The 25,121-nt window shown below is 49.7% G+C and overlaps 1 protein-coding gene across 8 annotated transcripts in view; it reads right to left on the bottom strand.

Annotated features, from left to right (window-relative positions):
• The window catches only part of LOC105188933 (prolactin-releasing peptide receptor), a 45,379-nt gene that overhangs the window by 15,949 nt on the left and 4,309 nt on the right, over positions 1–25,121 (bottom strand). For 7 of the 8 annotated variants that reach the window (XM_025298554.1, XM_025298549.1, XM_025298550.1 and 4 more), the window contains exons 2-3: positions 25,010–25,121; positions 22,352–22,659 (exon numbers count right to left, since the gene is read on the bottom strand). The exon at positions 25,010–25,121 is cut by the window's right edge. In XM_025298554.1, the coding sequence (XP_025154339.1) occupies positions 22,417–22,659; positions 25,010–25,121 (355 nt within the window). In that variant the 3' untranslated portion in view covers positions 22,352–22,416. Of the gene's footprint in view, positions 1–22,351; positions 22,660–25,009 lie in introns of those variants that run through there. The other variant, XM_025298556.1, reaches the window with a different exon arrangement.

Raw genomic sequence — 25,121 nt, 5'->3', positions numbered from 1 at the left:
GAATCAAAGACTTTCTATTCACGCTCATCGGAGCGTTCGAAATCCCGCCGTCGTGTTCTAACGGATGAGACATGGAGAGGAAGAGAGAGAGAGAGAGAGAGAGAGAGAGAGAGAGAGAGAGAGAAAGAGAGAAATAGAGGGAGTGGCAGCGAAAGTCGAATAAAAGGGGCGAGTTACGGATCGACACCTCTCGCAGGGTACGGTAAAAACTGCTCCGGCCTTTACACACCGAGGGGCGAGTTAATACCGTGAAAAATATCGGGTTCTCCAATTTTCGTACGTCCGAGCCGGCACAAGAACCGTCGTCTGGCCCAGATGAAAAAGCGATATCGTAGCTACTCTCCCTCCCCCTTTTCTCTCTCTCTCTCTCTCTCTCTCTCTCTCTCTCTCTTTAACTCTCTTTCGCTCTCCGTTCCTGAGTCTCTGCTGCTGCTCCGATTGATGACGCGCGCAAACTCGCAAACTCACTCTCGCACGTTCTCGGAGCGCTTACTTCATCAAACGAGAACGCCCGTCGTTTAATCGCGCTTCGTAAGCCGTGCGGCTATAAATCGCGCGCGTAATCTCCATGCTCATATCACGAGCTCCGTTTAATCTCCGGCTTGACTGACGCGTCAAACGGAGAATAAGAAAGGCGAGGTGTGTCTCACGTACATTAAGTCGCGCGCGTGTTGTCCTGCCGTTCGTCAACATGCTCCGGCGAGCTTTTTCTCCTGTTCGAGACGCATCGATCTCGGATCGATCTTTGTTGCTGAAAATGTATCCCCTCGTATGAATAAAACTTCAACTTTTCGCTTCTCTCTCTCTCTCTCTCTCTCATCAGACTAACTAGATTATCGGTATTGTATCATGCATAGAGTGGACATAGGCGACGCGGACAACTCGAAAACTCGGCATTCCCATTCGGCATGTCAAAATGATAAAAGTTGCTAGGCGAAAACGCGCTCGACAATCTAGCTCGACGTAATTTCCCCTTGAAGAACCACTTGTCCGCTCAATATCAATTTCGTCGATTCTCTCGTGACATTACAGATTATTTTAGAATCTTACAGAAAAATTTCCATGGAAAAATCTGCCCCTACTGCAGGAGGGAGCAGAAGGTAAGATATAAGACAAGTAAAATATACGTTTCGAACTTCATTATCAAGCGGATCAATTATCCAGCCAGTCGACAACGCAAAATTCACTCTCGGCTTGATCGACGCGCAATCACCGCGGTGTATCGCAGACGTATCGATAATCACACAACGTAAACCGACGCACGGACATTGGACTGGATATCCTGGACTTCGGTCAGGACTTAATGAGGATCGTTACCGCGCTTGGAAGAATGCCGGCAAAAATTAATTGGCTCGCCCGACAATGAACTTTTGTCGGCTGGCACGTGCGCGAAATTGCGCCACGTCGTCTTCTCTCTCGTCGTCGTCGTCGTCGTCGTCGTCGTCATCGTCGTCATCGTTGCCGCCTCGCGTGTGGAATATCTCCAAAAGCATGTCCGACGTGCGCATCGCGGCGATCTCGAATATCGCGGGAATGACGCGAGCCGGCGCGGCGCTTTCGCCGAACTTGGAAAGCTCGGGCTGCGGTTTTCCTCCATCGACCGCCACGCGGTGGCCCCGACTACGCTAACTCGCGCACGTTCGCCGGACTACTCATCGGGATGTTTCGCGTCACGAATCGCAACAGCGAAGCTCGAATATCGCGCGCGTAAAACTGGATATTAAGTTAGATCGATGTCAGCGCGGCCAGCGGTTTAACGACCGGATATTACCCAGCCGGAGAGACTCGGTCGCCTGGGCGCGATTCGCGACACTGCGACGTGACAGTGTGGACTTTTGTCCATCGACTCGCATTCTTGCAAATTACTGTGCGCACCACTTGCGACATCCCACAAAGGAAATTCGCGTGCTCGCGCTAGTGGCTTACTTCGTCGAACGGTGACTGCACCGCACACGCACACGCACACGCACACGCACACGCCGGACACGTTGGCTTCAGGGTTTGGATTAATAGAATTACGTGGACTTCCGCGGCAACAGCTCGGCAAATTAGTGCATTCCCTCAAGCCTATTGGGTAAACACTCGCGCGCGCGAATTTATCGGCGCGGGCGGCCGCGCAAGGGGCCTGCTTGTCGCGTGCCTGGTTGCGACGCCGCCATGTTCCTACGGCTACGGCCGCGCTAATTAAGTTTTATCCGTGACCGGCATTTTCATAAATACGGGATCAGTATCGTCGCCCGGACGACGCTAATTCCATACACCACGGTCGGCTCGCGCACCCTCTACGTGAACGAAATTTCTCACATCGCGCGATCCGCAAGAATGCTTTCGACGACCCACCTTATTCGCTAAATTCTGCTTTTCGGCTGAAAATCCACTCGAAGAGCAGCGGCCAAGTGGCGGCTGAGTCGCTCAAAATCGAATAGATCTCTCATACGTATGGTGCCGTGTGTGAAAACGCGGATATTTTCGTTGAGTGAATATTTTCATTCGGAATTGAACAGTGAATTCGACTTACTTTGCCATCGCTGCACATAAATTTGCTCTAATGGATTGAAACTTGCATTCGCATGCATTCGGAAAGCCACTTTAATCGAAAATTTAGGTTTTCTCTCTTTTCCTATCCATTTTATTCCATTTTATCTCTAATAAATTTTAATTATATAAACCCATTATTCTATAATAGCATTTTTATTTTCGTTCCGAGTCAATTTTTACTCGTCTCGAGTAGGATTTCTCCCCAAGAAATTTAAAGAGTAACATATTGTCGATCAGGGAGGCCGGGGCGGGGAACATTGTTGATTGATCCTCGAGATATTCCGTATTTTAACAGTGGCGAAAACAAGGCCGACGACAGGAGTCGGGCAATGAGTCGAAAATAGCCGGACAACAATGCGTTAAGCATGAATAGAGACTGTGTAAATACGAGAGGCTGAAAGAGGGTGTCGCGCCGCCGATGTCCCAAACGTGCGCGGCGTTTTCCGACGAATAGCAGCAATTCGCAAAATGCAATTAGCCGTGGCTTTTTTTTCATTGAACATGCGGCCGTATTCCGTACTCGCATTCGGAGTGTGTACGAGAGTAGGAAGAGAGAAGGGAAAGAGAGGGGCACGGAATATAAATCGCGGGACACACGGGATTCTTTTGTCGCGCGGGCGAGGGGTGAATCGCGAAGCGCCAGCTGGATAACCGTCGCGCGCGCAGATGGACCTTCCTCGTGAGATAAAAAATTAGATTGTCTCGATAAGGGAGATTTCATCGCCGAGCCGCGCGCGTGAGTTATCGCCGTCGAGAACTTTAATTCCTCGACCCTTAAACGTCCTCGAAGCTCTTTTATCCGGTGACCCGAGCTTTGGCTTTTCAACTATCGGCTCGCTAATTAATCCTGTCAGTGCGAACGTATATCCGACTACGTATTCGACGGTACGGTAATTAATTCAGCACGAACGACGAGGAGACTTGAGAGCTGACCCGCTCGTATGTGCGTGTGTTAGGCGGTTGCTAATGTCGTCGAGTAAATACGCGTAGAAAGGATACTCCATCGAGACAGCACACTTTTTTTCTTATCGCGCGATCCTGCCTGTTGACGCGACGACGTCGATCGACGAAGCTGTGACACGATCTCTCTCTCTCTCTCTCTCTCTCTCTCTCTTTCTCTCTCTCCCATCCATTCTCACCCTCTCCTCACAGTCTCTCCCTCTCTCCCTCTCTTCGTTCGATTTATAATACCACGGCTTACGACGCGATACGTGGGATAACATGACGAAGCTTGTAAACGTGATATAAACGTGGAAAACATGTCGTGGTTTATCTCGCTATTGTGTGGTAAGCGCACCGCTTAATGTAAACGCCCTTAAAAAATCGCTCATGCCATCTCGCGCGATTTCCGATCGTTTATTCGTGCGTATTATATATGAAGCCGTTGATATAGAGTGAGAGGGAGGACTCGTGAGAACATGCGGCGGACTCATAAAGCGCGTCGCGAGTAATTTTCCGGAGAATCGTAAGAGAAAAGCGACAAAATCTTCTTCTTGTCTTTTATAGCTCATTGAGGCCTTTTATATGGCAAATGTCGGACATCGAGCCGACGTTTCTCCGGCATGGGCAGATAAGCGCGAGCCCTCCGTTTTTTTTTTCTTCTTTTTTTTTTTTTTAATGAAATGACGCACAAATATTTGCAGACTCGCGCAGATGGCCGTCTTAAAAGGAGATAACATCTATTTGGCAATTCTCGCTTCCTCCCTTTCTCGCGCGCGCGTCTTGCGTGTATCGCGCGGAGAGATGTTCGAGATTCGAGAATGAAGCTTTTCCGACGAAACATAGATATTTTTCTGCCTATATTATACATACAAATGATTGTCTTATCGATCGTCCGCATCATGCGCGTCGTGTGCGAAAAGCGAAACGTTTCACTCGGGACCCTTGTCACCCTTGAAATATCAGGCCTATTCCGAAGTCGCTTTCGGGAACTTTGGTTTTAGTTATAACTTTGGATAGGCTTTAAACTAACTTGGACACGTACCGTGATTGATCAGCTGTTTAATTATCAAAATAGTAAGTAATAAAACATCTATTCATTTCATCATCTAATATTACAAAATTATTATTAATTAAAACCGAGTTTATCGGCAGAACAGTGAGAATGGCTGTGAAGATCCAAGCGTGATCAGCTGATTGATTATGGAGCGTATTTGAGTTAATCCAAAACTTACCAACCTCCTGATTAAAATTGAAGTTTCCGAAACCGATTTCGGCCTGAAGTACAATAGAAAACACAACTCGGGAAAGAAAGATGATATATGAATTTTGTCCATGTAAAGCTATTTATATAATGCATCATCTCATATATGTCCACAAAACGAGAAAAATCCTGTTGTACAATCGAGGTAAATGTTTAAGCTTCTGGCAGGACACGATGTCGAGGCTTATTTGAATGAAACTATTTCTTCCTTCTTTTATCCAACATCATTCTTCCTCTGTGTGGACATATATGATTATATATGTACATGGGTGAACCGCCAAGACCAACCGCGCCAGGTGACCGCGCCGTTCAAGGCGCTCGGATGTATAAAACCGTCGGCGGCGGCAGCCGGGGGAGAAAATGCTCTCGCGCGCGTGTTTTACGGCTTCCCTCTTCGGATTCGATCGCTTTGATCTGAAATTGAGTAATCGAGCAACTGGCAGAAATTCTAGCCTGCTAGGTAGGTCAGCCCGTGCCAGGCCGCGTCCGCCTCTCGCCCTTGCCCTCACCCTCACCCTCATCCTCCCCGTCACCCGTCTCCCCGCCCCGGTCGAGGTAAATTTCAATTCTCCGCGTTTATTGACAGGCGTGTTCGCGCTGTGTTCTTTCTGCCCGATTGCGCACGGCTGTTCTGCCAAAAGGGAGAAAGAGAGAGATTTATATTATATATCCATCCGTTTACACACACACACACACACACGCGCGCGCGCGCGCGTGCGGGAATCGCGAACGGAATCCGATACTGTACGCCACACGGTGGGAATCGCAAATGCTCCTCCTCTGCGAGAGCGGAGCCGGGCGCTTGCTCGATCGTTCGGATCGATCGATCGATCGATCGGATCGGATCGGATCGGATCGACTTCGCCACGGACACGTAATGTTTTACAGGGGCGCAAACTCGGCGCGCGAGAGGGTATTATCTCGTTCTCTTTGTCAGATCATATATCCGGTCTTGGAATGAAACTCGTTGCGTTCTTCTTGCGCTTCGTGTCGCGCCTTCCTCCGACGTTGCGACTCAATTATCGAGAGTACGCGGGCGCGAGATTCGCCTCGCGCGCGTCTTGGGGATCGAGAAAATCGAGCGTGTGACGCAAAAGGTACAAAAAAAGAGAGAGAGAGAGAGAGAGAGAGAAGGACAGATGTCAATCAACGACTCTCGTAGTTGACACCGCGACGGCGGTGTCGATGTCGCAGGCGCGCGAGAGGACGAGCGAATTACGGATTATCGGATTCGCGCTAATCGCTCGTCCCTGTTAATTTCGTCATTAATGGCCGTGTCGTCGGCGCGTAAGCCGGCGCAAAGGCTGTTGTACGTTAATCGAGCGACTTCCCCGCATATGTCGATATTGCGCGCGCGACGTGGAGAGGCGCGCGTGTACCGTTGCCTCATAATTTATTTTGCATCAATTTAATGACCGCCCCTTGCTCCCGCCCCCGGAACAATGACGACGCGGTGACGACGCGAAGACGAGAGAGAGAGAGACCGCGGTCGATTTGGGGAGTTGCAGAAATTTCGCGTCCGCCGAATTCGCGAACGCAAAGAGGCGTGTCTCTTCGCCCGCGAACGCGCTTTTTACGCTCGAGAGGACAAAGCGTTGCCTCCGGCAGACCGACCTGTAAATTATTGACGGAGTCCGCCGACTTGTCACTTGCACTTGCCTCGAAATAATCGCGTGTAGGAAGAAATATTTCACGAAACGCGAGATCGCGAGAACAGCTGGCCCTGAAAGTTACTCGTCGAGGTTAGGCGGGTCGACGTCGTCGACCCGGCCGTCAGGTCCGTTCGAATTCGTCGCTCGTCTCATTGGCCTATCGATATCTCGGTCAGACTTTCGGTCGGATTTGCAGACCATCATCACGGAAACAAGCAGGTCGGAGTTGGAAAACGCTCGGCAGAGAGTCTGTCGACTGCGGAACGCAACCCGCTTGTGAGACACGTATTCTCCTGCTTTTGTCACCGTTTACTTCCGTTCGCCCCGGAGAACATGAGAAACTCGTTATCATCACTTTATTCAAGAAAAACATAGGAGCGTCTTAATTTCGCGCGCGATGCGCGCGCTTCGGTCGACTGACGCTCGCGTTTCCGTAAATTTCTTCGTCGCTCTTCGTGAGGGGGAGCCACCCCGGACTCCGGACTGCGAGAGGCGGGTTGATTTTACGCCACGTTACATATCGAGGCGCATTCATCACTGCCGCAATATCATCCCTTATTCGCGAGTTACCCCCTTCCATCCTCATCTCTCTCTCTCTCTCTCTCTCTCGCTCGTTCTTCTTTCGCCGCATCTGCGACGGCGACGTGCGCGCGATTGGCCGCGCGAGCATCGTTTTTCGATTTATGCGCCGCGGATCGCCATAGCGAGATGCAACTTCCGACGGATAAGCGATGGAGACGATTTATTTACGACTCGGTCGCGGCAGCGAGTTCGATTCCGACGAGCCAGCCGCCGCGCCGGTTGACGGGGAAATGTTGGATGTTAGTTGCGGGATTTATGACGACGTCGCGCACGAGTCGCGCGACTATCTGGCCGGCGCGGCGCGGTGCTCCGAGAGGATTATATGATGAGGCGATCGATGGACCGCCAAGCCAAGGAGAAGCGGAAGGATGCTGCTGTGGGCTCGCGAACGTACTCGCTCAGTTGGGGATTATATATGGTCGAATGCGAACCGCCCCTTGATTAGCCCCTTTATTTTCGCCGCTGCCGTCGCCTGTATTTGCGAAACTACGCGCCACGATAATAACTTCATCGCGGCTGGCAGCCGAAATTAATCTCAAACTTGTTGAAAGGACAAAGATATCGCGAGTCGGGAGATTGCATATCGCAATGGCGGATGACACGACTTTCACAATTGTGATAAAAATGTCGGGGCTAGCGAAACGTGCCGCGCGATTATTCGCCAGCGTTTCGACGTGGGATTAATTGGGACAAAGTTGCGATTGACCGACTCGCGTGTGTGCGGCTCGTAACGCCCGATTTTCTGTCTGTCTGATTTTCCACGAGACCAGGCTGTTTTTCAGGCTTGCGTCATAATTGAGTCGTCCGGCTGATTGAATTCGAGGCTGATCTTCGACGAAACTACGCGCGCTACAGTGGCAATTTCACGGAGACTCGGTGTGTGGTCTACCTGAAATTAATCCCAAACAAGGTTGTGAGATTATACGTCGCGACAGTGGATATGAAGATGATACGACAGAGCTCGTAATTATGACAAGAAAATGTCGGGGCTAATCAAGCGTATTATTATTGCGGGGCTAAGAAAGACGAGATTACGATTGATTGATATGCGCGATTACTAACGATTTTTCGTCAAAGCGTGCGGCCAAGCTGCGGTATAGTTTGCTTTTACTGCAAAAATTTCGAACTCAGGTTCTGGTCTTATTTTATAATTTTTGGCTGATTATGAATATACAAGTATTGAAATGATCCGTTTGAAATTGCATCCCGCTACATGGCGTCACTTATTTTCGCAAAATAAAGACATTAATTTGCTAAATTATAAATGCTAAATCATTATTAGCGACAGTTCCAAGTGCATTCTCTCCGAGAGCGGGGCGAATGGATCGGGTCTATAAAGTATTCTAGTGGATTCGACCGCGTCATTGCGACTCGCTAAAAATACTTTCAAGTGATACCTGCAAGATACCTGCAAAAATACTTGCTTCAGATTTATCTGCGAAAATAATTTGCGCCACGCAGCGGGGTGCAATTTTAACTCTTAAACACTAGGATGGGTGAAAATTCATCCGACGATATTTTTCAATCGTTGCCCCTAGATAGCAGTAATACATTACACAACGGTGTCCTGTTAGGATTTATAGCGTTCATAAATATTTATAGTTCGCGTGTACTAGAAAAAAATAATAAAAAAATATTCTGGGTGAGAATTCACCCGTCCTAGTAGCAGAAGGTAATAAAAACATCCTAGTATTCAAGGATCAAATGGGCCAATTTACGACTTGCGTATTCGCAATCAAGTCGTTAAAATTGATAAAATATGAGCGATCTGGATTCGAAACTTTTCTCTCAATAAAATGGCTGCTCCTTCCACAACGATCAAGCTCTCGCTTCTTTCATACGTCTTCCGGCCGAGCTCAAGATGAATTCGCCGTCGACCAAGCTTCCGGCCCTGCTTCCGGCGAGCTTATTTAATCGCTATAACGTGCGCTTATTCATTCCGCATCCGGCGGTTCGGTGAAAATCTGATCACGACACGCGGAAGAAATTAATAGGGAATTTTAACGGCGCTCGCGTAAAATTCATAAAGACGAGCCAGCTCGAGTTATACGAGTTTAACGGCTACGAGGATAATATCGGATAGGAGCTTCGCATCGAGCTCTCTCTCTCTCTCTCTCTATCTCTCTCGCTCCGTCCGAGAAGCCATCCTCCGGGAAAGTTACCGTGAGCTCCTCTTCGTACCCCGCGCTCCTGCGCCGCGACAGGTGCGAATCGATTGATATTTACGAGAGGGAGCCCTGGCCGGCGATGCAGTTTCCGGCCTCCTTATGGCGTACAAATTCTCTCTCGACGCCTTGCGTGCGCGCGAGCGAACGAGCTCTCTCCTGAATAATGTATAGTGGGCCGATCGATGTTAATGCTACACGAGAGCCTGCTGCTTCCAGAGGAAAGAGCAGCGCCGGATCGTAATCTACGATAGGACGCGCACTGTCGATATATCGTGTTATACCGGCTGGACGTCGACATTCCAAAGCCGGCGCGGGATAAATATTCCGCTATGGGAATATTTGAATTTCCAGCAGCCATGCTCGCGTTATTAATTGCATCTCGCCGCGCAGGCAGCGCTGGATTGTAGTCGCGGTAAATATTTATTCGCGAAGCGCTATTTCAGCACGCGATTGATGTGACTTGTCCCAAGGCCCAAAGTCCCGTAGCCGTACCGTCCTGCCTCGATCATCACAGACTAGAGTCCTGAATAATCAGAGAAGCGCAAGCGTTGATCTTTCTTATAATATGTAAGCAACATTAATCTTTCTTACTCGGTACTAAATCAGCCGCGGTTCCAATCCGCGTCCCTGTTTTGATTGGGGTCGCGCGCGGTCAGTCAATCAGCAAGCGAATCTCCTGCGCTCCTTTGATTATTTAGGGCTCTCTAGTCGGTCCAACAAAACGAACTCGACGCGCTCGGTCGTCTGAAATTCGCCGTCCATTGTCCGTTCTTACCCACAAATCTGTGCCTTTCGATTTACGCCGTTGTATTATCGCTCATCGCGATATCGCCAATCGAGTAATCCTGTCGCGTCTCCTCACAATGGCGCGGCCCTCTGCCCGAGAGCGTGCGAACACGTACGCACTGTATGCACACGTAATGCACATGTAATATGCACACGTGGCGTTGTAAATTGATTTGCAGATTGACCGGAGTGAACTTTATCCCGACGACGTGGCGAGCGTGTCCACGAGCGTGCGTAGTAGGCTGATGTACGTAGTTAGAGACACGCGCGCGATTAACGAAATCACGCGGCGCGATGCGATCCTGACGATCGCGATGCGTCGCGATGTCCTGCCTGCTCGATTCTCGATATCGTGTGTAATTTTAGAATACTCGCATGCAACTTGTTGCGTCCGCGACTTTGCGGTCAAAATCTAACCGCGCATTGCACCGCGCACCATAATCTCGGAGAGAGGAAAACGTCGCTAGCGACAGAGCGTAAAATATCGCGCAGATTGCAATCGCGAGGTCGCACAGCGGAATTACTCTTGAAGGAGGAATTAATCGGTATACGCGCGGTATACTCATTCCCTCCCTCCCTCCCCGCGGTTCGAATCAAACTTCATGCGCCGATCAGCTACGGAGCTGCGAGACGAAACGAGATGCGGATTTTCCGCGGGAGTCGCGGAGAGCGGATCTGCGCGACTGCAATCTAGCAGCCGAGCAAAGTCACATGCAGCCCTCCCCCCTCTCTCTCTCTCTCTCTCTCTCTCTCTCTCTCTCCCTCTGTTTTCCTCTTTGTATATTTTATTTTTAGCAAGGTTCGCTCGACGCGTAATACGCATCGACGGCAATACGTCACAACGAGTGCGCCAAGCATTACGAATTTTTCGTTACGCGCCGCAATATATCCGTCCGTAAATCGAAATTCTAACGTTAACAGCCAGCTGACCGCGTACAACTTGGTAACAAGTTGTGACCAAGAGAGAAAGCCGAGCGCGAGCAGAACGACGGTGGCTGGCCACCGTCGAAAAGCATGATGATGGAAGCACGACGTGAGCCTCAAAGGGTTCTTTTGCTTTTGAGACTTCTACAGGGTGTTTAAAAAAGAGTTCAGGACTTTAAGGGCAGGCTGGTACTCGCAGAATGGAGGAAAAAAGTCGTGACAAACATGAGTCGGAAAAGGAAAATTAATATTGTCGGAGTTGCAAACGGAGTTGTTTATTGTTCGATCCATATTTATTAGAACTTTTGTCCCCTCATCTTGTGAGTACTAACCACACTTTCTTCCCGCATTCTTCTACTTCAAACGCGCATTCCGTTCATTTCCCCGCATAGGTCGACCGAAGGTGTTTTTCCGACCTCATTCATCGCTATCGATCGAATTTACGCAGATTCGGCGTGCGGGAATTCGTCACGCGCGCACACATGCGCACCGACAGGAGAATCACGCGAATCACGATGGCGATCGGCGAAAAGTTTGACAGCATTTTGATATCATATCTCTCGTCGGACGTGCGTGATTGGAAAGCCCGCCGCCGCCGTCGTCTGTGTCGGATCTGAGCGCGGCGGGATTTCCGGCTGAAAAACTTTTATCGGCCAATTTTAGCGGCTCCGAAATCCGGTTGCACTTCAGCCGGGGGTGCACCGTCGCGCGCGACGCGCTTTGCATGCGTCGACGCGCTCTCGGAGGAAAACAGGCTCCGAATTCGCGCGAAGCCGAGCGCGTGATCGACGTTGCGGCCTGGCGAAACCTAGTCTGGTTCGATGTTGTTACCACGACCACAACAATGATAGCGAGAAACGCACGAGAGAGTGCGTAAAATATTGAATATTGAATAGAAATCCTCGTAATTCGGTCGGTGAAGAGCGTCGCGCGATATGAAGGCTAAAAAGTGACCGTGATCAACCGAATGGTTGATCTCGCGAAAATCATAGGCATCATATCTATCGCTAAAGATACTTTCTGGATCTCGTTCACGAGAGAGAGAGAGAGAGAGAGAGAGAGAGAATAAAACGATATCCGCACACACAAGATTGTTATTGTTGATATTACCGGGTGATTTATTGTAAAAATGCCTCTTCTCATTACTTCAAATTACAGTCGCAACTTGATTAAGCACTTTTCTGTCGGTTCGGTACCCGCGTGCGTCGACTGACAAATGGTGGGAATGGACGGGAAATGGTGGCTTTGCAATTGAAGGGAAAATCAAACGAGCCGATAACGCGAGCTATCGGCCGCGAGGGTCTAATTAATTTGCACGGTTTGATCGAATGTTAAGTATCGAATAGCAGCGTTTGAGGAAATTTCTTCAAAATTGCTGTTCTCATTGTTTGACATTGTTCTATTAAATCAGGAAAGGGAATTCAATTCATTCGCAAGTGACGCTCCTCACTCACGTTGGCTCTTATTGCTACAAATATAAAGAATTAATTGAATAATCAATTCTTTCTCGAACGTACCAAACCGACCGCTTCGATCGGCCTTTCGCTGGCGGTGTTACTCTGTATCTTTGCATCTAACGAAAGCGACAATACGCGTATCACGTTCGCTACGCGATTGACGCAATTAAAGTGATTCACGATTCGCGCAAGCTCGGCCGAAGACCTCTCGCGCAGCAATGAATTCTGATGAACGCTTCACGTTCTCCGATGAAAAGGATATCGTGTCCGCTCCGACGGCCCTTCGATCACGGCTCTTCGCTCGAAATCCGGCTTTTTGTTCGACGGTACAAACCAAATATATTGTCGATTGCGTATAACCGCATGCAACGATTTCGACATTCTCCGATACTTGCGGCGAAATCATCGGTGCGGTCGCGTTTCCGCTGCGCACGCCGCGGCCCATTGATCAACGAATCCGTTTCGAGGCGCATCGCGCGCAACGACGAAGCGTGAAATAGACTGGTCGGAGATAGAAACAATCTAGACATGGGAATGTGTGTGTGTGTGTGTGTGTCTGTGTGTGTGTGTTTCGCGTGCGTGTGTTTGTACGGACGCAGATGCGAGTTACAAACCCGAACGAGGCGCAACGACGCTCGGATATATATCATTTTACCGGCGGCGTCAGATATAATTTATTTGTTTAGCTATTAGAACGCAATGTAGAACATCAGTTTAAATTCATTTCTATATTGTGTAGAATTATCATATATCGCCGAAGAGGAAGAGAGAGGGAGAGAGAAAGAGAGAGAGAGAGAGAGAGAGAGAGGGGAAGGGGGAGAGAAAGAAAGAGAAAATCGATCGGATTTATAATTACGGAACACCCGTCGGAATCCATTGGAATACGTAGGAGAGAAATGTTCATGAAATTCTGTCCCTACTCCCTTCCCTTTCCCGATCATTAGCTGACGCGACTTGATTTGGTCACGCGTCCATTTTGCATTTCCCGAGGAACTTCGCTCACACGGCGACCAAGTGGAAAATTGTTCGCGAATGCAACGTCGGTTCGCGCGAGCTCGTTTTTCCACGTCATTGCGATCGCGCATCGAGTGGAAGTATTCTTGAGGGACGTTGCGAGCGATGAAACGAGGAAAGAGAGAACAGAGAGGGGGAGGGGAGGGGGGGGAAGAGAGTGAAGTGTGCGGTAGTGAGCGAAATATTATTCATAATGAGTCGGAACTCGACGCCGTCGTTTTTATCGTTCCGTTGTAATGAGCGGTAATTGAATGTTTTCATCGCGCAGGGAAAAATTCCCATTCCTGCGCGTCGTAGGAATTTTATTGTATATAAGGCTCGTTAGACACGGAGGAGCGATTAATCAACAACGTAACTTCATCAACTTCGCGGATCACCTCATTACCTGTTGGAACGCCGTTGGCAGTCACTGTAATCGTGACAGCGAATTAAACCGCGATATCGCAATATTTTAAACTAACGAGATCTCCCTCTCCTCCGGCTCGTTACAAAACCATCACCCGCCCCGTCGTTATTGTAAAATAATCCGCGCGCGGTAATAATCGCGCAATTAGGTATTCACCGCGGCTCCAGCGGGAACGATCGTTTCGGAATCGAAACGCGTCGAAAACGCGAATCGAGATTGCAACCCGCGCGAAAATCCTCCCGCCGCGCTCTTTCTCCGTATCTCTTCTCAGACAGACAGAGACAGACAGAGAGAGAGAGAGAGAGAGAGAGAGAGAGAGAGGGAGGGAGGAGGAGAGAGGAAAAGCGCGCGATGTAAACCTTATTTGCAATCTTGTTAATATTATCGCGCATGCACGTACACGCGCGCGCGCGCCGCTCTCCATGGTAATGCCAGCGGTAAGATTAGCCTCTCTCGAGATAAGAGATTCGATCGATACCGTGCGAACACAACCCTTACGCTTTCAATATAGCTCTGGTATTTCGCTTCGAGCACGTCGGGACGAACCATAAGCGTCATCGATCCTGCCGAAAGATCGACCGATAGATGACAGCATTCGCGCAGCGAATCGCGCGCGGCCAACGTCGGTCAGATCGGGTGCTCGCAGTGATTTCGATTTAGCGTAAAAGCGCGGCGAACAATTAATCTTATACATCGCGACGTCCTCCCTTCCCTCCCTGCCGGCGTCTCGCAGGAGTTATACGTGGGAATTAATTTATATTCCGAGAATGGAGCCGGAATGGATTACTTTGCGATGTCGGCAAAGTAGCTGACATAATGGTAATAACGTAATAACTGATAAATATAATATAATAATATATAATACAGTAATATCGCGAATATGGTGATGTATTATAGTATGTGAATGAAAATAAAACCGACACGACGGAGATGTTGGTTTACGTGACAGAAGAGAGGAGAGGCAGTAAAAAAGAAAAAAATTTTAACTAGAGGAACATATAAAATTGTGTATCATCGAGGGCATCTCTCTCTCTCTCTCTCTCTCTCTCTCTCTCTCTCTCTCTCTCTCTCTCTCTCTCTCTCTCTCTCTCTCTCTGTCTGTCTCTGTCTCTGTCTCTCGTGTTTACGACGACGGACAACGACACGCGGGCATAAAGAGTTAATTGGATTGATACTTTCAATGATATAATCAACGAAACGATGTCTTTGGCATTACATTATGAGTTTCGCCTGGAGAATTGTCAAGCGTAAAAGTTCTCCTGGTTATGTTAATCTTACTCGTGCCCAACCGCTCTCCCGGAGTTTGTCGCAAAATTCTCGCTCTGGGAATCCGCATATAAGCCTGATTATTACGAGTAAGAAAGTGAACTACGCTAAAGCGAGGCATAAAAAACATTGGCATTTCCTCTTCCGAGAAGCTCGCATTTAAATATTCAAATTCTCTCGAGCAGCTCTCGATTTTAGCGGCTAGTGTTGGAATTAGAAGCCATAAACGAAACAATAAAGCAACAATATCCCTGACGATCCCTCCCCGTTGGTAACTTTTCGGGCAATCGTGTCGCCCGCTTATATATTCGTGATGTTATCCGCCAGTCAGTAGTAACACAATTAATACAATCCGACGTGATTCAAGTGGATTAAGTCAGACCGGAGTCAGACATCGTCGAAGTCGGCCCCGTATTTTATTTCGTTCCGAAGCGGCAACTTTATCCTCGGCGAAGCCTTCCTCAAGGGGTTTGACCGACGTGGTCGGCCGTGAAACTCTCGCGGAACTCAATTTAACTTAAAGGTCCGTTGACAAATCCTTCGGTCGAAGTGGTTCTCTCTCTCTCTCTCTCTCTCGCTCTCGCTCTCGCTCTCGCTCTCGCTCTCGCTCTCGCTTCCTTCCCTCCTTCGGAAGTCACGCGACCCAATTTCACCGCGCGTGAAAGCACGGTGAAGCGAAATAGCTTTATATCTTCGCGAGCCGGCCGGACATGAGGAAGTTAACAGCGACACTCCGACTAAGCGGTTGAATTCGCGGTTTCATCGCACTTCTCGACGACGCGACGCGGCGAAGTGACACGAAGAGAAGACACGCGCGGAAGAACGTGCGAGAAAGAGAGACACGTCTGACTGGCGTCGATACGAACTACTTGTCGCATCCAGCCACGTACGATTCAAGGCCGGTCGTTGTCCGAGAATCCGACAACGCGCGGCTAAGCTTAATCCTTGCTCGGGAACGTGCCGATGATCCTGAAGCGGCGAGAGAAATCGTGATAACGGCGACATCGCGGGGAAGGCCGTGCGCGTATATATCTTTGTAATATTTTCCTTTCATAGCCTCGCCGAGAAAAAGAATGTCAGCCCTTAATGCGAGAGGGGGAGGCGACATAACGTCAAAATTCCCGGTATTTTCGTCACCGTCTCCGGCAGATAACGCGCGCATTTGCGCGTATCATCGTTCTTAATAACGAAGCGAACATTACCTCTCCCCCTTCTCCCCGCTGAGCGCGATAGATTTATTTAAATCTGTCGATCGATCGAGCGTGCGTAGATGCGAAACGCCTCGAATGTGACATCTCGCCGAATCCCTTCCTCCTGCGAGGACAATCTCGCGATTGCTGCTAATGGCAAACGTTGTGATTAAGGTACATCAATCACGAAAAAATTAAGGAACTGCGATCCATCATTTCCAGTGGTCGCGAAAGAGCCGCGCCTGCGGCTCGTATTAGCGGAGATCTTGGCAGGCCAACGGGTCAACTCTGTCGAATCCGCGGCTCGAGATCGCTTGAGATGAAACGCGCGAAAGAGAGTTCGCAAAAAGATCTCGCCGGCTCTTCTTCCGTTTGCCGGTTTCTTCTTTGCACCTCCAAGATCCGCGATTGATTTCCGTCAACGTGCAGCTGTGCCCGCGCGTTATCGCGCGTTATTTTTCCGCAACCGACGTGTTGCGACCGAGGGGCTGGTCGGAGGGGGCGAGGAGAGGGCGAGGAGCGCGAGTGGGAAGGAACAAAATATTATTTCGCGAAGCGGCGAAGCGGAGTTCGGGTTGCCGCTTCGCTCGGCCATTCGTTCGTTTGGCCATTCGATGAGACAACGGGAATGCGGCCGAAAGAGGAAGAATGGCCGAGAGAGTGGAAACAACGGAAAGTAAAATAAACCATTGGCCGTGCCACAGCGCGATACGCTCCGGAAAAGCTTTTACGATGGCGTCGCGCGGGACGTACGGGCAACAGGAACGAATTAGCCTGCGCGACTTCAATACCGTTATTTCAGGATCTGCCGGGATCTGTCGGGAGAATGCGACTTCGACGGCGCTCGATGTGAGTAACATGTATATACCGCTATTTCGAATTAAATATCGGAGCGAGAGATTGCGCCCGGCGCGCTGTGCATCGGCTCGCCGATGGCGAGCGCCGTATAATGCAATATTTATTAATCCGCGTTCGTCGGAAACGAAAGCTCTTGTAATTATTCGTTATTGATCACTCGCGCGTCCATGCGAGTTTATCGTGCGCGGCCGAATAACGTAAACGAACAGCGCTCTCATAGCGGTGCGATCGCGAGATAAAAATTAAACGGCTCGAATCAGCTGGAGAGTCGCTCGCGCTTTTCGAAGGCGTCGCCGATAAATGCTCGCTTTTAATTCGGATCGATGCGATCGGCGTAATAACGCCGCAGCGACGAATAATGCGAGGGAGGGACTATTATCGCGGCGATATATTTTCGCGGCACTGCGATCCGCGCACGTGCAACGATGTGTAACGTCGAGGGAGAGAGAGAGAGAGAGAGAGAGAGAGAGAGACAGAAAGAGTGCGAGTTTAATCAGTTAACGAGCTCGATTGCCATTAAAAATGTCACGATACATAGATCGAAAACGCCGGCTGTTGATAAAAATTAACGGCGAAATATACGATACACGAGCGTGCTGGCTCATTGATTGCATCGACAGAGTAACGAAAACAAAACCGGTACTTCGAAACAGCAGCTCGTCTTCCCAAATGCTGACGCAAACAGATCGCCTTGTCGTCGTCGCATCGTCCGCGCGATAATCGTCGCTTCAATCACTCGCACGCGCGTTTGCTCAAAAGTCGGATGTGAAATAACGACAACAATAATAATAATAATAATAATATGATAATATATGATAATGACGAGCAAGAGGGGAGCCCGAGAATCGTGAAAGCGGCGGGACGTAATTCGACATTTCAACTCGTTAATCCGTAATTGCGCGAATTTCGCTCGAACGACTAATAACGACGACTGATTCCAACTGAATTACGAACGAAAGACGCGCATGTTATCGATCCGATCCTCTCATCTCCTCCCCTTACTCGTCCCGTCGCGCCGCATCGCGGCCTTATAAACACGTACATAGCTTACGCGCGTATACCGGCCGCGTAATCAGCAATTTCGGTGAAACGTTCTAATTAGCGAGATTACGATGATCTCTGGCGCGGTCGAGCACTCGTCCTAGTGCAACATTTGTTGATTTGGCAATTGATTCGCTTCGTTGACAGCACGGCAGACGAGCAAATTCTAACGCGGCGGTGAGAGCGAGAGAGGGATCGGGGGGAGAGGGAGGAAGAAGGGGGAGAACGATCGACCGCGCAATCATACCCTCATTCGATATAATTCAGGAAATTGGTTTCGTTATCGGTTCTTTGTCGAGAATAAAATCGCAGTTCGGCGTTGCGAGGATCATTCATACTCTATTTTTATCTCTCTCTCTCTCTCTCTCTCTCTCTCTCTCTCTCTGTTTTTTGTCGCTGATAATTAAAACCGCAGTCACGAGTTGGGCAGCATAGTTTTGGGGAGAAAGCTCGTCGGTTCGTTATAACGCAACGTTATAAATTTCATCGGCTGATTTGCGGGATGCTGTGCGACAGCGCGCATATACGCGGTGCTTGTAAAAATTAATACACATTTATGTGCGTGCAGTAAATGTCGGATATGTTTTAGAGGTGATGAGTGAAGAGAGAAGAGAGAGAGAGAGAGAGAGAGAGAGAGAGAGAGAGAGAGAAAGAGGGAGAGAGAGGGAGAATGAGAGAGGAAGAATCCTGGTTTAATTAACTTTACCTTTATTTCAAGACGTCGAATTTACATAATCTGAAAATGTTGAGTGCTTTGAAGGATTAGAGAAAGAAAGACAAATGGAACGAGAAACAAGTACGAGTTAATGGACGAAAGAATCTCTCTGGGAAATCATTCACGATGAAAAGTCCCGTTATCCCGACTGCAGAGCGATCAGAAGTCGCTAATTGCAACATCAGTCTGTACAAAGGATGAAACTTTGAAGTTACTTTATCCCTCAAAGACAATTCAGTTTCCAATAGTGTGCTTATAGCTCGTTACTAAATAAATTCGATACAAACGGAAGCTCGTCTCATGGATTTCAGCTGGTCTCGTTGCTCGCGTACTAAACAAATACGTCTCTCTCTCTCTCTCTCTCTCTCTCTCTCTCTCTCTCTCGCTCTCTCTCTCTCGCTCTCTCTCGCTCTCTCGCTCTCGCTCGCCGAACGTTTGTTTTTCAATATAATTTCACCGTGGTGGAAAATTCCTTTCTTCGCAATCGCTCATACATTCGACGGGCATTTGCGACAACTTTTGTCTCTTGCAAAAAGCCGGCCGACAACGAAGATCTGGACGGGCTTCATTAAGAAATTGCAGCATCTTCCCAATCGGCTTGACGGCCGTCTCATGTTCGATAATGACAGTCTCATGTCAGGGCGAATCGAATACTGCTGGAATCGTTGGAAGTCGACGGCAATCGACGACGAAGCGGCACGTCTCACGAAACCTACATTCTTCGAGCGCCCAGCATACGAAGTAGCGTTCAATCCGACGATAATCAATCGTCGTGCCGCACGCCGTGGATAATTGAATTTTTCCGCGGCGCGCGGAACTAGACGACGTCGACGACGACGACGGCGACGGCGTGTAGCTATTCGCGGTCGTGAATTATATTTCTGCACGCCGAGCGCATTCGCCTCGCCTCGCCTCGTCGCGTCACGGTGCGAACGTGCGGCGGAAAATATATTTCAATATTTTCACGTCGATGAGCTTTCGGGAATACTCCGTTGTAATCGACGAGAAATGTCATCTTCTGCGAGGGAATTGCTAAAAAATTAACCTTCCTATTGGGTCATGGATACATCGTGAAGCGTGTTGGGAAAAAAGAAACGTTGCGAGCTCTCTTCCACCGACGCGCGAACATGAGTTCACGTTATTTCGTGAGTTTTCTGCTCGGCCGATTCGCGTGGCATACGTGCGAAATCGAGCGTGAACTCGATATATTCGTGCAACATCGATGCCGTACGACGACGACGACGACGACGACGACAACGCGCGATAGAATATTGCATAAGCAATTTCGCGTCGAGTCTCTATAAAAGGATGAACGATTCGATATCGTTGGAGCGCTTTATCCATTCGACGAAGTTTAACTTGCACTCGGCTTTTAAACAAGAGCGAGCCCAGCTGAGCGCGGTGAGAACCATATCGGGAGATTCAATATATGAACGTCTCTCGAAGAGAAACGGATAACGACGACGACGACGACTACAAATCGATGTCACCTTAGCCAAGTTCCAAACTTTTGGCCCCTGTCTCATCGTTTCCGGCTTCGTTGCTTTCGTTTAAGTTATTAAACTGCCTGACTTTCTCTTGTCTCTCTCTCTCTCTCTCTCTCTCCTTTTGCCCCGTCTCGCTTCGTCTCTTCTATTTTTCTCCCGACGGAATAGCTGCCGGCCAAATCGTAGAGTATAGTTAGGTTGATGTTAGGACAGCACGTCGCGTCGGTGAAATTCTCGTCGAGAAACTTTTTATTCGCCCGTCATCTTCGTTACGCCACCCTCACCGCGACAGGGCGACGATCTACACGTGGTCGTCTCGTTGCGCAAGGCCGAGAGGATGCCCCTGCTACGTTACGATCGGAGAGGTCTCGCTGCTTTATTAATATATAACGCGGACAGTGAGCGCAAAAAATAAGAATCTCGGGAGAGGCAACTTTTCGGGACGTCTCGTCCGTCGGGCAAAGTTTCGGATCGTCTCCAGCTACGACGGCGACGGCGACGTAATGAAATATGAATTGACGAAAAAAAATAAAACATGGACCTCGTGGCAGCAAAAGTTCCTCTCCCCGCGTCTCTGTTTTCCCCGTCGATCTCGCGTAAACGAATGACGATATCGAGATGGCAATTTCATCTCGGCGCGGCTGCGGCCGCGACCGTAGCGTCTTCTGGCGAAAGCGGGAATGAGACCGTAACTCTTAGCGTCACGATACGGTGTCGTTATGTAAATCGATCCGTCCGTTTGGCGAGCGTGCTTTTTCAGCTTATCAACGCGCGGGGAGCGCGCGCAAAAGGACTAAAACGACGACGACGACGACGACGACGACGACGACGGCGGCGGCGACGGCGACGCTGGCGGCTGGCTGGCAGACTGACGGAATTTTCTCGACAATTGTATACTCGCGCAAAAATCTCGCCGCGCCGCAAAGAAACACGGGAGGCATGCCAGCCTGATCTCCGTCTATTCCGCTCCGCTGTTCCGCCACCACGACGAGAGAGATGGAAACGACTTTCCTCACTCGCGGATCTCGTAAAGCGCGGAGATTCTTCTTTCCTTTATTATGTTTGAACGCGGCCCATCGCGCGCGCACTCTCGCACTCGCGCGTGCATTAAGTTAGTCAGTTCACAGGCGTTTGTCGTCACGCCGAGATTCCCCCCGTAAAGCCGCTCACGAGGGGGAGGAAATGGCGAAACGAACTGCGGAGATGAACATTCGCGGAATCAAAGCACCACGCCCGGGGAGTGAGAGAGGGAGAGAGAGGAGGAATACGCGGAAAAATCGAGTTTCTTATGTAAGAAAGATGTCCCGAGGGTAGTTCAAAGGACGAGGAAAGCTTCGGCGAAGGCATTTGGTGGCGTAATTCGCGAAGGAATTTTATGCGGTGCCACGCGGCAGGGTGGAACGAATGCGCGAGTGAAAGATCGCGCAAGAGAAGTTTTACGCGCGAAAGACGCGAAGGAAATGTCGGGATAAGCGAAAGGACACTTCACGCTCTCTCTCTCTCTCTCTCTCTCTCTCTCTCTCTCTCTCTCTCTCTCTCTGTCCATTAGATACAACAATAACACTAGTCCACCTATTAGACGTAATAACAACTACGGAGGTAAGAGCAGGTATAAAAAAAGATGCTGCAAACGGGACCGGGAAGAAGAAAAAGAAGATAATTCGGCATTTGGCCGACACACACTCGTGGACCGACCCTACTTTGGGCAACTACTCGTGGTCGTCGCGATCGTTACTCACCGAGTGCAACGAGTCTTCGCGATCCCCTTTACCTGCCCCGTCAGCTTTTAAAGACCTCTTTCCTTACGATTCGCTACCGCCCGTCTCTCCCATGCATTTGCATTCCGTCGAAGCGTGCGTTCTTCCCCCTCCAGCACATGTGTGCTCGTTAGTTAGCGTTTCACTTTGACGTGCATGTGTCTCGCATTAGCGTAATTTCCGTCGTGTAAGAAGGGACGCATATTCACGTCGTACCTGTGCGTACCTTCTCTCTTTCTCTCTCTCTCTCTCTCTCTCTCTCTCTCTCTCTCTCTCTCTCTCTCTCTCTCTCTCTCTCTCTCTCTCTCTCTCTCTCTCTCCTTCTCCTCTCCCCCCCCTCTCTCTCTCTCTCTCTCTCTCTCGCTTTCACTCTCACAGCGCCGCATCGTCGAAATCCTTGGAGGAGCTCGAGGGTTGATCCTGTTCTTTCGAAATGTTCGCCGTTGCCTCCAATATGATCATCTCGCATCCCTCGGGATTCTGGGCTCTCGTCGTGTTGCTGGGCAGCAGGGTCTCTTGCATGGTATTATTACCGTTACACATCCTCTCGCTCCTGCAGCCCTCCCTGTTCTTCGGGGTGTTGCCGTCAGGGTCTCTCGAGAAGCACGGCAGGATCTACACAAATATCAACGGATTGATCGATTGGACTTTGGAATCTCAGATGAGTTTCATCGCGATGACATAATCGTACCGAGAGACTGAGATTGAGAGAGAGAGAGAGAGAGAGAGAGAGAGAGGGGGGGGGGAGGAGGAGAAAAGATCGGCGATAAGATCGCGCCGTCGCATGTAGAAACTTTGTGCATTAAATCCTGGATTGGGAAAGTTAACTTTTTACAAGTAACTCGCCGTTACTCGTTATTCGTTGGCGCGAGTTACTCCTCGTCGTTACCGTTACGCGAGAAGTAACGGGTCCTTACATATCCCGTTACTTCTCTCCAACGAGTTTCCGTGTCATCTCTTTTTACGATTCGTTGCCGCCCATCCCGTCCGTAGACGCAACCTGCATGCGCCAAGTTACGGTAAAGATAACGACTGGAAGGACACGTTGCGTGAAAAAGAAAAAAAGGTGTAAATCGCGCAGCCGTTATTTCCGGTAACGAGGAGAAATTAAGTCATTAACCCAGGCCGTTAGTGAGAGGAGGTAACTTGCAACGGCGGCGCGAATAACGGCGGCGACTTGCCAAGCGTGGAATTAAATTACGCGCATCATTTACACAGAGCGGCCGCACAAAGCGGCCCTGTTGTAGATTTCGGCGATGATTTCGCAAGATGCACGCGTCGACGGATTTTTCGCGCGTTTATCAGCTCGGAAAGCGCATCTTCTCGTCTCGTTCGACAAGTATGCGTCCAATCAGGCGATGTTTGACTTTGCGCGGTCTCGTTTACGCCTCTCAAGGCGGCGCCTTGGAATTCATTTTACACCCCGGCGAAATTAATAATCGATCCTGTAATTGCAGTTTATGGGAGAAGCGGCCCTCTCAAGTCGTTACACGAGACAGTCGTAGACGAGCCGTCTCTCGAGCACGTTTTATCATTCGCGGAACTTGAGGTTAAAGATTGATGAAAGGGCGTCGACGAGTCGAGTCGTAGGCAGGCGCGGGTGATTAAAAAATAATCTGCACGCCGAGAGCGCGATGATTAATCAGACTCCGGGACGCAAAGCGCGAATCAAAGCCCGCAAAGATCAACCCCCTCGCGCCTATCGGCATATCGGAACACCCCGCCCGCGAAAGTGCAGTCTCTCCTCGAGCGAAAAGATTCATCGGCTTCGCGTGCGATTGAAACTCCGACACAAATAACATCGGCGGAGCGACCGGAGAAAAGCGAGACTTTGTAAAGCGAGGCAATCTTACAAATTCGACGGCAACGACAGCAGCAATTCGAATCTCTTCTCGCGGGAGTCGCGCGAAGCGAAGAGTCTCTCGCGCCGCTTCTTCAGCCCGAAATTTTCTCGTCTCGGTCGAGCGAAGTCACACGGCAAGTTGCAATGTTTGCGCGCTCGCCATCTTGTCGCGCTTTCAGCGAGGGCTAATGTAAGCGCGATTTCCAAGCAAAACGGAGACGCAGCAAGAAACGGGCGCGCAATGTAAATTAATTCGGAGACCCCTCGGCTCCCCCCTTCGGCGCACAACACATGTACATACGGCGCACACGTGCTGGTAGAAACGCATCGTTCAACTCATTGGACTCTCGTCGCTGTTCGATGTTCCTCTCTCGCTTCTCTCTCTCTCTCTCTCTCTCTCTCTCTCTCTCTCTCTCTCTCTCTCTCTCTTCATGCAAATAGTTCTGTCCCAATTATTCAAAGTGCACCCTCGTTGCCCTCGCCCTCTCCCCGTCCATTAGAAACCGCTCAGTGTGCGCGAATTGTACCGCTGGGTAAATTGTATTCGCGCTATCGACGCGATCGTTCACGTTGTTTCGCGGAATTGTGATTATATGTGTGCCTCGTAGAAACGGCCGCTCTTGCCTTGAGCTTCCGCTCAAGCAGATCCGACGAGAGGGAGACGGTCTGAAGACAATATTACATTTATTCCACTTTCCGACTCCACTTTCGAGCAGCGTTTTTAGCATACCGTTCCGCGCTCCCTCCCCCCCTCCTCTTTCTCTCTCTCTCTCTCTCTCTCTCTCTCTCTCTGTGTGTGTGTGTGTATCCGATCTTACCAAACTGGATTTTATATGCAAGCGTCGCGCTGTATCTCGCGCACGGATCCTCTCCGAATATAACAAGAATAATCCGCTTATTCTCTGTGTATACTTTGGTAATGAAAAGGAAGCAGCGAGACGAACAGTCCGTCCGAGCGACTTTGGCAAGTTCCGGGCGCGCCGTGCGGCGGCTGTGCCTGTCTGCTCTCTCTCGTTCGAAATAACAATATAACGCGGACGAAAGCCAGATGAGCTTGAATGAGAGCGCGCGGTTCGCAGGCACGCGCGCAAAGCAAACAAATACCCCCCCCCCGCCGTATACCTGCTTGAATTCCTTGCGGAAATTGTCGTTGAGCCACGCGTAGAGGAACGGATTGTAGCAGGTACTGCTCATGGCCAGGCAGTGCGTCATGAAGAAGCAGAGCCGGTAGTAC

Source organism: Harpegnathos saltator, unplaced genomic scaffold (genome assembly GCF_003227715.2).
Source record: "Harpegnathos saltator strain DR-91 unplaced genomic scaffold, Hsal_v8.6 scaffold224, whole genome shotgun sequence".
In the NCBI taxonomy this organism is placed as follows: domain Eukaryota; kingdom Metazoa; phylum Arthropoda; class Insecta; order Hymenoptera; family Formicidae; genus Harpegnathos; species Harpegnathos saltator.
This window is presented reverse-complemented; position numbering and strand designations above follow the sequence as displayed.